The 14,130-nt window shown below is 43.1% G+C and overlaps 1 protein-coding gene across 1 annotated transcript in view; it reads right to left on the reverse strand.

The window, feature by feature from the left end:
* Positions 1-14,130, reverse strand: part of szt2 (SZT2 subunit of KICSTOR complex) — a 701,839-nt gene that overhangs the window by 625,065 nt on the left and 62,644 nt on the right. Inside the window, 1 exon segment of the mRNA XM_034179252.1 lies at positions 4,233-4,355. Coding sequence (XP_034035143.1) covers positions 4,233-4,355 — 123 coding nt within the window.

The raw sequence follows: 14,130 nt of genomic DNA on the forward strand, positions 1-14,130 counted from the left end.
GAACGGCCAAACTGGTCCAGGTCTACAGAAAGGTGTGGAAAAGCATTACTGAAGACACAACACAGTGAAATTTGAAGTTGCAAAAGACCACAGTGGCTGTCACTTCCTCTAATAACTTCATGTATTCCTCTGAAAATTATGTCATCCTTGTCATTTGCTATACATAAGGTCAGGTCACAGGGGCGAGAGGAGGGGTATACCCTGGGCAGGATGCCAGTCTATCATACACACACACACACACACACACACACACACACACACACACACACACACACACACACACGTGCATATCTTTGAAAATGGGAGAAAGATGGAACACCCAGAGGGAAACCACCTCAATAAAGAGAGAACTTGCAAACTCCACACAGAAAGGACCAGGCAGGAAACGATCCCATGGCCTTCTTGTTGTGAGACAACAGACCTAACCACTAAACCACTGTGCCGCCCTAGTGGATCCAAATAGACTAAAATTGGGGGGGGGTTCTTTTAGATATGGAATCAGATTGCCCATCAAGCAAACATCTCAAGAAGGTTCTGGCAATCTTAAAAAAAAAAAAAAAAAAAATCTTTCGATGTAAGCACTGCCTCTTGTCATGAAGCACAACAATCACTGCCATCTTGGCCTGAGACCAGGACTTAAACTGCCTCAAATGAGGGGTCTAAATGTTAGGCCTTTGGATTAGACTTAGGCAGGTCTAAGTTGCCAAGACTGTCTCCACAGCACACCACTAGTTTCAGTCTTCAACTAAAGTTCAAGTACTAAGCTTTAGTCTCAGTCTATAAAAACCCAGCCCTGTTTTTTGTGGGGTTTTTTTTCAGCTTTGCTTGTCTGATGGTGAAAATCACACACGTACACCACATTTACCCATGCACTACATGTTATCTGTCTTACGAGACTAAATTGCATATTATATCTATATCTATATATATATATCTATATCTATATCTATATATATATATATATATATACACACACACACAGTGAGGAAAATAAGTATTTGAGGAAAATAAGTATTTGAACACCCTGCGGTTTTGCAAGTTCTCCCACTTAGAAATCATGGAGGGGTCTGACATTTTCATCTTAGGTGCATGTCCACTGTAAGAGACAATCTAAAAAAAAAAAAAAAAAAAAAAAAAAAATCCAGAAATCACAATGTATGATTTTTTTTAAATAATTTATTTGTATGTTACTGCTGTGAAAATCAATGTTAATATTTGGTACAGTAGCCTTTGTTTGCAGTTACAGAGGTCAAACGTTTCCTGTAGTTCTTGATCAGGTTTTCACACACTGCAGCAGGGATTTTGGTCCATTCCTCCATACAGATCTTCTCCAAATCTTTCAGGTTTGGAGTTTCAGTTCCCTCCAAAGATTTTCTATTGAGTTCAGGTCTGGAGACTGGCCAGGCCACTCCAGGACCTTGAAATGCTTCTTACAGAGCCCCTCTTTAGTTGCCTTGACTGTGTGTTTGGGGTCATTGTCATGCTGGAAGACCCAGCCATGACCCATCTTCAATGCTCTTACTGAGGGAAGGAGGTTGTTTGCCAAAATCTCACAATACATGACCCCATCCATCCTCCCTTCAATACGGTGCAGTTGTCCTGTCCCCTTTGCAGAAGAGCACCCCCAGAGTATGATGTTTACACCCCCATGCTTCACAGTTGGGATGGTTTTATTGGGGTTGTTCTCATCCTCTAATTACGGTTAAGTGGAGTTGGTTCCAAAAAGCTCTATTCTGGTCTCATCTGACCACATGACCTTCTCCCATGCCTCCTCTGGATCATCCAGATGGTCACTTGTGAACTTTAAACGGGCCTGGACATGTGCTGGCCTGAGCAGGGGGACCTTGCTGCCCTGCAGGATTTTAAACCATGACAGCATCATGTGTTACTAATGTAATCTTTGTGACTGTGGTCCCAGCTCTCTTCAGGTCATTGACCAGGTCCTCCTGTGTAGTTCTGAGCTTTCTCAGAATCATCCTTACCCCACAAAGTGAGATCTTGCATGGAATCCCAGACCAAGGGAGATTGACAGTCATCATGTGTTTCTTCCACTTTCTAATAAATAATCATAACAGTTGTTGTCTTCTATCAAGCTGCCTGCCTGTTGTCCTGTAGTCCATCCCAGCCTTGTGCAGGTCTACAGTTTTGTCCCTGGTGTCCTTAGACAGCTCTTTGGTCTTGGCTATGGTGGACAGGTTGGAGTATGATTGATTGAGTGTGTGAACAGGTGTCTTTTATACAGGTAACAAGTTCAAACAGGTGCAATTAATACAGGTAAAGAGTGCAGAATAAGAGGGCTTCTTAAAGAAAAATTAACAGGTCTGTGAGACACAGAATACTTGCTGGTTGGTAGGTGATCAAATACTTATTTGCAGCAGTAACATACAAATAAATTATTAAAAAAATCATACATTGTGATTTCCGGATTGTTTTTTTTTTTTTTTTAGATTATGTCTCTTACAGTGGACATGCACCTAAGATGAAAATTTCAGACCCCTCCATGATTTCTAAGTGGGAGAACTTGCAAAACGGCAAGGTGTTCAAATACTTATTTTCCTCACTGTATATATAGTAAGTCCCTTCGGCTGCTCCCTTGTTTGCACTAAGGGTCGCCACAGCAAATCCAAGGTGGATTTGATGCAACTCCACATTACATGGAGAAATGTGGCAGGGGGGGATTTGAACCCGAAACCTTCTGCACTGAAAGCAAGCGCATTAACCACTTGGCCACCACCCCTCCTCACTGTGTGTGTGTGTGTATATATATATATATATATATATATACACACACACACACACACAAACACACAGTGGTGGGCACAGATAACCAAACAATTAACTTCGATAACAGATAATCAGATAACTGAAAAGTTATCTTTGATAAAGATAAAACAATAAACCACCCAAAAATGTATTGGAAGTTACAGATAACCGATAAATTCCAATATTATCTGTGCACTAATCATGGGGACAAGTTGGGACATGCCCAGCTCTCCACAATTTCTGTTATACTCACTGGGCTGGTAAGCATTGAAAGCCGAGATAGGCATGTCCCAACTTGTCCTTTAACACTCCGAAACGGAGGTGTTCCTTTGTTTCGCTCGATCAGCGAATCGGTCGTGACGCGCGAAGCTTTCCATGACGAAATCTCTTGTTAAAAGTGAAATCTGCCGGAAAATGGCTGATGTCCAGCTCTTGTGATAACTAGAGAAATTGCTCACGACGGTCCCGGCTCCACACAGCCATCCGTTTAGACATGATGTGGTGTTTTCTGCCTCTCGATGGCGGCTCGGAGCGCGGCGCGCCGTGCGCCACTGTGGGGCGTCCTTAAACCTGTAGTCAAACTCCTTATTCTCTGTGAAGCCCGTAAAATTTTCACCGAAAGCCAGATAAATTTTTCGAATGGTTTCCAGCTGCTGGTCACCGTACCCACTGTGGCATCCAGGCTCTGACTGTGATCTTCCAGGACTGATATTTGTGTCTCGGCTTCCATCACTCGAGCCCCCAGTGTACTGACCACTGTTTGAACCGGATTTTAGTCCGCTCATATTGGAAGCGACATTCAGTAGCAGTGCTTTAATGGTTGTTATCTTGGCTGCAGCGTGTGTCTGCATGGTCTTGGAGTCCCTACCATGTTGTCCTATGTGCTTTCCTCCGTCATGTGACTTTTCTGGACTTGTTGCATAACAAAAGAAAGTTGTGCATCACCTGCAAATAATTTTTTGGTGTTTAGGATATATCTGTCATAATTTTTAAGGGGCGGGGGGGGGGGGTCGCGAGCGGTTACGCAGCAATTACATTACGGAGCCATCTGGGACGATCACGCCACCAGAAGTCCAGGTTTTTTATTTGTAATAAATGTGCAAAAATCTACAAGTGTGTAGAATTTGTGTTTGTGAGTTGTGTGTAGAATTTCACATCAACACTCCCAGTCTTTTGTTGCCCCGTCTTTTTTGAAACATGTTGCAGGCATTCATTTCAAAATGAGCAAATATTTGCACAAAAACAATAAAGTTTATCAGTTTGAACATTAAATATCTTGTCTTTGTGGTGTATTCAATTGAATATAAGTTGAAGAGGATTTGAAAATTATTGTATTCTGTTTTTATTTACATTTTACACAACGTCCCAACTTCCTTGGAATTGGAATTGTATGAAATTATAGTGGCACCAAGTGGTGCACACCTCAGCCCAGAACCATCATCACTTTTTTGTCATAGTAATAAAAATACCTGCTTGTACTGCTGATGTAGGGCTTCGGCAATGTTGTTCTCCACTGCTCGGAGCTGCTGATAGATGTGATGCAAGAAGTCACTGAGGTCTGTTTGATCAAGCTGACAGCCCTGTACCAACACCTGCAAGAGAAACCAAGAGTGTCAAACCAGTTCTACTCCAGCACGTGCGAAAGCGCACACACACACACACACACACACACAAATATGTTCAGTTACAATCGGGAGTCTGGAAGCTAAATGATCCAACCAAACCAAACCTATAGTACTGTGGTTAGACTGTAGGAACCAAAATTTTAAATTTCAATTTGTTTTATTTGTGTGGTGCCAAATCACAACCAAGCTGCCTCAAGCCAGGACGTCCCACAAGATGGTGGATGATACAGACGGATAGTAAACAGATCTCCAAACTCGGTGAATTAGAACTCCACTAAACTTGACAACTCGATACGGGCCATGCTAGGCTAATGCTGGAGGGGCTTAGCAAAGAGATTCAGGACTTTCAAACTACAATGCAAAGTGAACTAACCTTGTTGAAAACGGAGCTTAAACAAGACATAACATCACTTTGTCAAGATATGGAGCAGAAATTCAAAGAAAGTAGCAAAGAGCTGGAAGAGCAAAAGGCTGCCCTGACTGAGGCCCAAACCTGCATCATGGAACTTGAGAAATGGAACACAGAGGCTAATGTCTCGCTGCAGAGCTTGCTAATCCACACACAAAACATGCAAGATAACCGAGCTTGAATCAAGATCTATGAGAAATAATATCCATATACGAGGGCTGTTAGAAAAGTATCCGACCTTTTTATTTTTTGCAAAAACCATATGGATTTGAATCACGTGTGATTGCATCAGCCAAGCTTGAACCTTCGTGCGCATTCGTGAGTTTTTTCACGCCTGTCGGTTGCGTTATTCGTCTGTGAGCAGGCTTTGTGTGAGCACTGGTCCACCCCTCTCGTCGTTTTTTTATTGCGAATAAATGTCTGAATGATTTGGAGCTTTGCTGCATCAATTTTGTTTCCAGAAACTGTGAGAGACCTCCAAGTGGACACCGTTCGGAAAATTAATATGGCTTTCAGGGACGATTTTATGGGGATTACACAGATTAAGGAGTGATCCAGACGGTTTAAAGACCGCCCACAACCGCTGAGAGCGCGCCGCACTCCAAGCGCCGATCAACAGGCTCAAACCCCGCTGAAACAACCAGATAATTTCGAACGTGAAGGCTTTGTTGATCTGGGACGTCATCTGACTTTCACAAAAAGGCAGAAGGCGTGGACATCAGCACTTTTTCGGCACATTCCACTGTTACAGGAGTTTTTTTCAAGGAAAGAAAAGCGGAGGGACGCGCCACGGAGCCGTTCATTACGCGGCACAAAACCACCTCCGTGTTGGTCTCACAGGACGGCTTTCAGGTGCATTTCAGACGGCTGTCGGTTGCTTTTCAGTCGTGTGATTATACGAGAAATTGAGCATGAGCTGGACATGCCCCAACATGTCCTGTGAGGCTTCATCACGGCGTTGCTTTGCGCCATGCGGCTCCACCGCGTCGCTCCTCTTTCCATGACAAAAACTCCTGTAACAGTGGAATGTGCCGTTCATTTCTAAACTGGACGCTGTCTTGATCCGGTATGTCATCTGACTAGCACAGGAATTGTGAAAAGACGTGGACATCAGCACTTTTTCGGCACATTGAGACAGTCATTCGGAGGAGTTCCGCGTATCGCGGTGGAGCCGCATGGCGCAAAGCAACGCCGTGATAAAGCCTCACAGACCAATGTCTACCGCCACCAGACCAATACAGCATAATAATACCCCCTACCGCCACCAGACCAATACGGCATAATACCCCATACCACCACCAGACCAATTTAATAAAAAAAGTGTTGTGAAATGTCATCACCAGAATGCAGCGCTTTCAAATGCCACGAGTTCTAAAATAAATAATAAAAATCATAACCAATGAATATACCTGTGTAGTACTGAGCACAGTGCTTTAATTTTACCTCAAAATATTTTATTTTACAAAATACGAGGGTAGGCTGAAAAGTTCTAAGGCTGACTATGATGCAGTTGTCGAATTGAACAAATTCAGGGTTATTTTTCTACATAGTCTCCCTGTAACTCCAAACACTTCTTCCAGCGGTGCTTGAGTGCTTCGATTCCCTTGGCATAGAAGCTTTCATCTTGAGAGTCAAAATAGTCCTCAACGGCAGCCATCACCTCATCATTGCTCCGATAGTGCTTCCCAGCCAAGTTTTTTTTTTCAGGTTTGGGAACAGATGAAAGTCCGAGGGTGCCAAGTCCGGGGAGTATGGTGGGTGATCTACCAGTTCGAATCCACACTCGTGGATAGTGGCCATGGCCACTGTTGACTTGTGAGCTGGGGCATTGTCTTGATGGAACAGCACCCCTTTCGTCAGCTTTCCTGGTCACTTCTTTTTGATAGCCTCGCGTAACTGTCTCAGTAGGTTAGAATAGTACTGTCCATTTATGGTTTGTCCCTTTTCAAGATAGTCCAGGAACACAATGCCCTTGGCATCCCAGAAAACTGAAACCATGACCTTCCCCGCAGATGAAACGACCTTGGCCTTCTTTGGAGGTGGTGACCTTGGGTGTTTCCACTGCATTGACTGTTTTTTGTCTCTTGTTCAAAGTGGTGAACCCAACACTCATTCTGGGTAAGAAAACGTTCCATGTAACTGGCTGGATCCTCTTCAAATTGCACCACGTTTGCCTTCGACATGACTAGCCTGGTGCGTTTCTGATCAGGCGTCAGAAGACGTGGCACCAACCGAGCTGACACCTTTGACATTCCAAGTTCTTCATGCAGAATGTGTTCAATTCTCTCACGGGATATTCCCACAGCATCTGCTAGCTGATTAATCATCGATCGTCTGTCGTCCATCACCATTTCATGAACAAGGTCAATGTTTTTCTGGGTTGTGGCTGTTGCAGGCCGCCCAGACCTTGGGTTGTCAAGGCTCTCTCTGCCCCTCTTAAATTCAGCTGCCCACTTCTGCACTGTAGATATGGAGGGAGCTTCATCCTCTAATGTAGCAACCATATCCGCATGAATGTCCTTGGGCTTTAACCCCTTCTTATGCAGGTACTTAACACCTCGATGCCAGATTTTGTCCATTTTTGCCGTTTCCCTCTACCACAAACTTTCAAACTTGGCTATGAACCACAAACTACCTCACAACCTGGAAGAAAATAACACATTTAGTCATCAGAAGAGTTGAACTTAATGCATGCCAAGTTTTATTGAAATGGCATTTCTCCTTCTTGGTGAGCCTTAGAACTTTTCAGCCTACCCTCTTATGTCTCATCATTTTTGAATGGTTTATCGATTAAAGAGTAAAAACTGAAGGAAATCAATTGTAAGGCCTGAAAGAAGTTTCTGTAGGAAGTATTTTAGCCATAAGGTCAAGTGGGAGGGGGAAGGTTTGGCTTTTAAATACTTAGTAGTAGTACAACAGACTGACACAGAAGGTGGCAGCAATGCACCAATAAGGATGCCAGCTGCTATTAAATGCCACAGAAGAAGAATAGGGATTTACTCCACAGGGTCACATTTTGAGAGAAGCACATTTCATGTCAAAATAAAGCCATAAAGTGTAAAAACTGAAGGGAATCGATTGTAAGGCGCTAAAGAAATTTCTGTAGGACACAATTTAGCCAAAAGCTCAAGTGAGAGGGGGAAGTGTTGGCTTTTTAAACACTTTAAAGACACTGGGCTCATAGAGAGGATTTAGTCCAACAGACTGATGCAGAAAGGTGCAATAATAAGGATGCTGGCTGCTGTTAAACACCACAGAAGAAGAGAGGGGTGTGCTTGATGTACTGCACAGGGACATGTTATGAGAGGAGCATTCCACAGAGACGGCTCTCACTAAAGTGGTGAATGATCTTCTGCTTACAATGGATTCGGACACCACTACAGTTCTGGTGCTGTTAGATCTCAGTGCTGCATTTGATACTGTGGATCATCATATTCTACTTGATGGGCTGGAAAATCATTTTGGGATTACTGGGAGTGCCCTTGCATGGTTGGCATCATACCCGACCAGTCGTTCTCACTGTGTTTTGTACAACAACACTACCTCTAACCTTAGTGACATGAAATTTGGGGTTCCACAGGGGTCCGTCTTAGGCCCCCTGCTTTTCTCCTTTTATATAGCACCCCTTGGGCACATATTGTAGTGTTTTGGGGTTACCTTCCACTGCTATGCTGATGATACTCAGTTATACATTCCGATAACTGCTGGTAATCTCATCCACATAAAATCCTTAGAAGATTGCCTTGCATCAGTGAGAAGCTGGATGTCCAACAACTTCCTACTTTTAAGATAATACTGAAATGATGGTTCTTGGTCCAGGGAGACATCGGCATCAATTTGACCAGCTAAAGCTTAGACAAGGCTCGTGTGTCATACATCACACTGACAAAGTGAGGAGCCTTGGGGTAATTTTTGATCTGACATTAAATGGACTGCATTTATATAGCATTTTTCCATTGGCATCAGATGCTCAAAGCACTTTACAATTATGCCTCACATTCACCCCGATGTCAGGGTGCTGCCATACAAGGTGCTCACTACACACCGGGAGCAATAGGGGATTAAAGGCCTTGCCCAAGGGCCCTTAGTGATTTTCCAGTCAGGTGGGGATTTGAACCCATGATCTTCTGGACTCAAGCCCATCACCTCCCCTATTGTCCTTTGACCTCCACATAAGAGATATTATGACGACTGCTTTCTTTCACCTGTAAAATATAGTGAAGATTCGTCCCATCCTGTCTATGGCTGATGCTGAGACCCTGATTCATGCATTTGTTTCTTCTAGATTGGACTACTGCAATGTTCTATTTTCTGGTTTACCACAGTCCAGCATTAGGGGTCTCCACAATTGGTTCAAAATGCTGCTGCCAGAGTTTTGACACGAAGCAGAAAGCTTGACCACATTACACCCATTTTGGCATCTCTTCACTGGCTTCCTGTCCCTGTGAGATACGATTTTAAGGTTCTGTTACTAACCTATAAAATTGTTCACGGACTGGCACCTCTCTACCTAGCTGACCTAATTAAACCCTATGTACCGGCCCGGGCTTTGCGTTTTCAGGGTGCAGGACTACTTTGTGTCCCTTGGGTGAATAAAATGTTTGACGGTCACAGAGCTTTCTCTTACCATGCCCCTGTTCTGCAAAATGATCTCCCTGCATCAATAAAACAGTCAGATTCTGTGGAGACTTTCAAGTGCAAACGCACTTATTTTCCCTTATGGCTAGCATAGTCTCACAGTATGTTACTATGCTTTTTGCTATTAATTCTTTTTAGTAGGAAATGGAGTGTGCAGTGGCCTCAACTTTTTTTAAATTCTGGATCTTTATATACAGAGCTAAGCTTAGGGCTAGTGGCCGGTGATCACCTTAGTATTTCTATTGTTTTTCTTGTTTAATGCTGACAAATTATACAGTATTTGTTGTCTTTCTGATGCCTGATTCTGTTTTTTTTTTTTTTTTCTTTCTTGCTGTTTGAGGTGCGGCTCCATCCAGAGATGGGTGTGGTGTCTGTTTCGGTGCCCTCCTGTCCTGTGCAGGGCAGCATTTCCTGTAGCGGGGGAAAATTAAGATAAAGCGACAAACCATCTAAGCAGAGTCGGATATATTTCCTTACATTGTTGAATTTTTCTTTATATCTTGTTTTTGATACATATTCTTGCACTATTTTTATCTTTTTTTTGCACTATTTTTATTCTATTTTATTGCACTGCAACTGGATGGCCCTAATCTCGTTGTACCAATGTATAATGACAATAAAAGGCATTCTGATTCTGATTCAGTCGTGTGACTATCCGAGAAATTGTGGAAGAGGTGGGCATGTCACAGCATGTCCTGTGAGACTTCAACACGGAGGTGCTTTTGCTCCGCCGTCAGCAGCAGCACAAATTTCACCGTCACTCTTTTCATGGCCAAATCTTCTGTCACAGTGGAATGTACCAAAAAAGTGCTGATGTCCACCTCTTCCGCAATTTCTCTGATAGTCACACGACGGTCCCGCATCAGCACAGCGTTCACTTTGGAAATGATCTGGTCATTTCAGCATGTCGATGGCCGACCAGAGCGTGGCTCGCTCTCCACTGTTGTGCGGACGTCTTTAAACCAGTTGTACCGCTCCTTAATCTGTGTGATGCCCATAGGATCGTCACCGAAAGCCGTCTGAATAATCCGAATGGTTTCCACCTGGCTGTCGCCCAGTTTCTGGCAAAATTTGATGTGGCGCTGCTCCAGTCTTTCCGCCATTTTCCTTGCAATGAAAATCCGCCGAGAGCACTACACATGTCCTCATACAAAGGCTGCTTACCAGAAAATGATGCAATCGACAGGCGTGAAAAAGTTCACGCATGCGCACGAAGGTTCAAGGTTTGCTCATGCAAGCACACGTGATTCAAATCCATCAGGCTTTTGCAAAAAATAAAAAGGTTGGATACTTTTCTAACAGACCTCATATATACAGTGAGGAAAATAAGTATTTCAACACCCTGCGATTTTGCAAGTTCTCCCACTTAGAAATCATGGAGGGGTCTGAAATTTTCATCTTAGGTGCATGTCCACTGTGAGAGACATGATTTTTTTTAATAATTTATTTCTATGTTACTGCTGCAAATAAGTATTTGACCACCTACCAACCAGGAAGAATTCTGTCTCACACAGACCTGTTAATTTTTCTTTAAGAAGCCCTCTTATTCTGCACTCTTTACCTGTATTAATTGCACCTGTTTGAACTTGTTACCTGTATAAAAGACACCTGTTCACACACTCAGTCACACTCCAACCTGTCCACCATAGCCAAGACCAAAGAGCTGTCTAAGGACACCAGGGACAAAACTGTAGACCTGCACAAGGCTGGGATGGACTACAGGACAACAAGCAAGCTGTCAATCTCCCTTGGTATGTGATTCCATGCAAGATCTCACTTTGTGGAGTCAGGATGATTCTGAGAAAGCTCAAAACTACACAGGAGGACCTGGTCAATGACCTGAAGAGAGCTGGGACCACAGTCACAAAGATTACATTAGTAACATGATGCTGTCATGGTTTAAAATCCTGCAGGGCAGCAAGGTCCCCCTGCTCAGGCCAGCACATGTCCAGGCCTGTTTGAAGTTCACCAGTGACCATCTGGATGATCCAGAGGAGGCATGGGAGAAGGTCATGTGGTCAGATGAGACCAGAATAGTGCATTTTGGAATCAACTCCACTTAGCATGTTTAGAGGATGAGAACAATCCCAAGAAATCCATCCCAACTGTGAAGCATGGGGGTGGAAACATCATACTCTGGGGGTGCTCTTCTGAAAAGGGGACAGGACGACTGCACCGTATTGAAGGGAGGATGGATGGGGTCATGTATTGTGAGATTTTGGCAAACAACCTCCTTCCCTCAGTAAGAGCATTGAAGATGGGTCATTGCTTCACCAGTGAATCCATTAGTAGGATGTTCTAATTTCATCATACAACTACCAGCTCTCAGACATGGAGGGAGTTTGCCTGGAAAAAACTTATACAATTTTTTGTTACACCCAAGTTAAAAAGTAAACAGTTACAAATGCATCAGAAATGCTGGAGAGAATGTGGAATGATGGATGGTGATGTCCAAAACTCTTAGAATTTTGGAAAACTATTTGTAATGTCCTGTGACAAGTTTTGGGATATACAATTCCATTGAAACCTGCACTTATTTGAGCAGTTTCTGGAATGGCACCATTCATAAATGTAATGAATATTTGGTAAAGACAATGTTAATAGCAGCTAAAAAAATGCATAAAGAGGAAGTGGGGTTAGGGACGGGGTCGCCATCCACCTAAGCTGCCACAGCTGCTGGGAGAGGACGAGCAGCAGAGCCATCCGTGGACACCAGGCAGGCAGCCAGAGTGGCCAAAGCCGAGACCAGGTCGCAGGTGTCAAACAGCGTTAGGATTAAGAGCTGGCGGGTCTCTTAAAGCTCTGCATGACTTTTTTTTTTTTTTCTTTTTCTTATAAAGAGGTGCAGACGTTTTCTTGACTGTAATAAATCTGCGCCTTCTGGATGTCTTAATGTTTACAAAAAAGAGCTGTTTTGTTCTTGTGTAAAAGCGCAGTTTTCTTTTATGTACAAAGCCAAAGCCAGCTGTAGAACTTTGTATATCTCTTCCTGGTACGGTGTACCACTGCGTTCAACGTTACTTTCACCCATGTAACAGTTGAATACAACACTTATAAGTGTTTTGATTTCAGCAGGCTGCATTTATGACTAATAGTGCACAGGTGCATTAAATCTTCCCACAGGTGCTGCTTTTACTGTGACCGCATCAAAATGAACAGTTATCACTCAAAAATGAGTCATCATAACAACATCACACTTGTGTAATCTTTGGAATTAATCTGTGGCTCTGTTCTTAAGATCAGCAGCTATATTCCATTCAAGCTCACGCTTTTCTCTGGGCCCCTCCCCAATCGGACCGGGAGTGACATGTTTAGCCGCATGCTCTCCTTGAATTGCTGGCTGTCTGAGTGGTGTCCAAAAAATGAGGTGGGCTTCATAGATAATTGGCAAAGCTTCTGGGGAAAACCTGGTCTTGTTAGGAGAGACGGCATCCATCCCACTTTGGATGGAGCAGCTCTCATTTCTAGAAATCTGGCCAATTTTCTTAAATCCTCCAAACCGTGACTATCCAGGGTTGGGACCAGGAAGCAGAGTTGTAGTCTTACACACCTCTCTGCAGCTTCTCTCCCCCTGCCATCCCCTCATTACCCCATCCCCGTAGAGACGGTGCCTGCTCCCAGACCACCAATAACCAGCAAAAATCTATTTAAGCATAAAAATTCAAAAAGAAAAAATAATATAGCACCTTCAACTGCACCACAGACTAAAACAGTTAAATGTGGTCTATTAAACATTAGGTCTCTCTCTTCTAAGTCCCTGTTGGTAAATGATATAATAATTGATCAACATATTGATTTATTCTGCCTTACAGAAACCTGGTTACAGCAGGATGAATATGTTAGTTTAAATGAGTCAACACCCCCGAGTCACACTAACTGCCAGAATGCTCGTAGCACGGGCCGGGGCGGAGGATTAGCAGCAATCTTCCATTCCAGCTTATTAATTAATCAAAAACCCAGACAGAGCTTTAATTCATTTGAAAGCTTGACTCTAAGTCTTGTCCATCCAAACTGGAAGTCCCAAAAACCAGTTTTATTTGTTGTTATCTATCGTCCACCTGGTCGTTACTGTGAGTTTCTCTGTGAATTTTCAGACCTTTTGTCTGACTTAGTGCTTAGCTCAGATAAGATAATTATAGTGGGCGATTTTAACATCCACACAGATGCTGAGAATGACAGCCTCAACACTGCATTTAATCTATTATTAGACTCTATTGGCTTTGCTCAAAAAGTAAATGAGTCCACCCACCACTTTAATCATATCTTAGATCTTGTTCTGACTTATGGTATGGAAATAGAAGACTTAACAGTATTCCCTGAAAACTCCCTTCTGTCTGATCATTTCTTAATAACATTTACATTTACTCTGATGGACTACCCAGCAGTGGGGAATAAGTTTCATTACACTAGAAGTCTTTCAGAAAGCGCTGTAACTAGGTTTAAGGATATGATTCCTTCTTTATGTTCTCTAATGCCATATACCAACACAGTGCAGAGTAGCTACCTAAACTCTGTAAGTGAGATAGAGTATCTCATCAATAGTTTTACATCCTCATTGAAGACAACTTTGGATGCTGTAGCTCCTCTAAAAAAGAGAGCTTTAAATCAGAAGTGCCTGACTCCGTGGTATAACTCACAAACTCGTAGCTTAAAGCAGATAACCCGTAAGTTGGAGAGGAAATGGCGTCTCACTAA

The sequence above is a fragment of the Thalassophryne amazonica genome, chromosome 10, assembly GCF_902500255.1.
Source record: "Thalassophryne amazonica chromosome 10, fThaAma1.1, whole genome shotgun sequence".
Lineage (NCBI taxonomy): Eukaryota > Metazoa > Chordata > Actinopteri > Batrachoidiformes > Batrachoididae > Thalassophryne > Thalassophryne amazonica.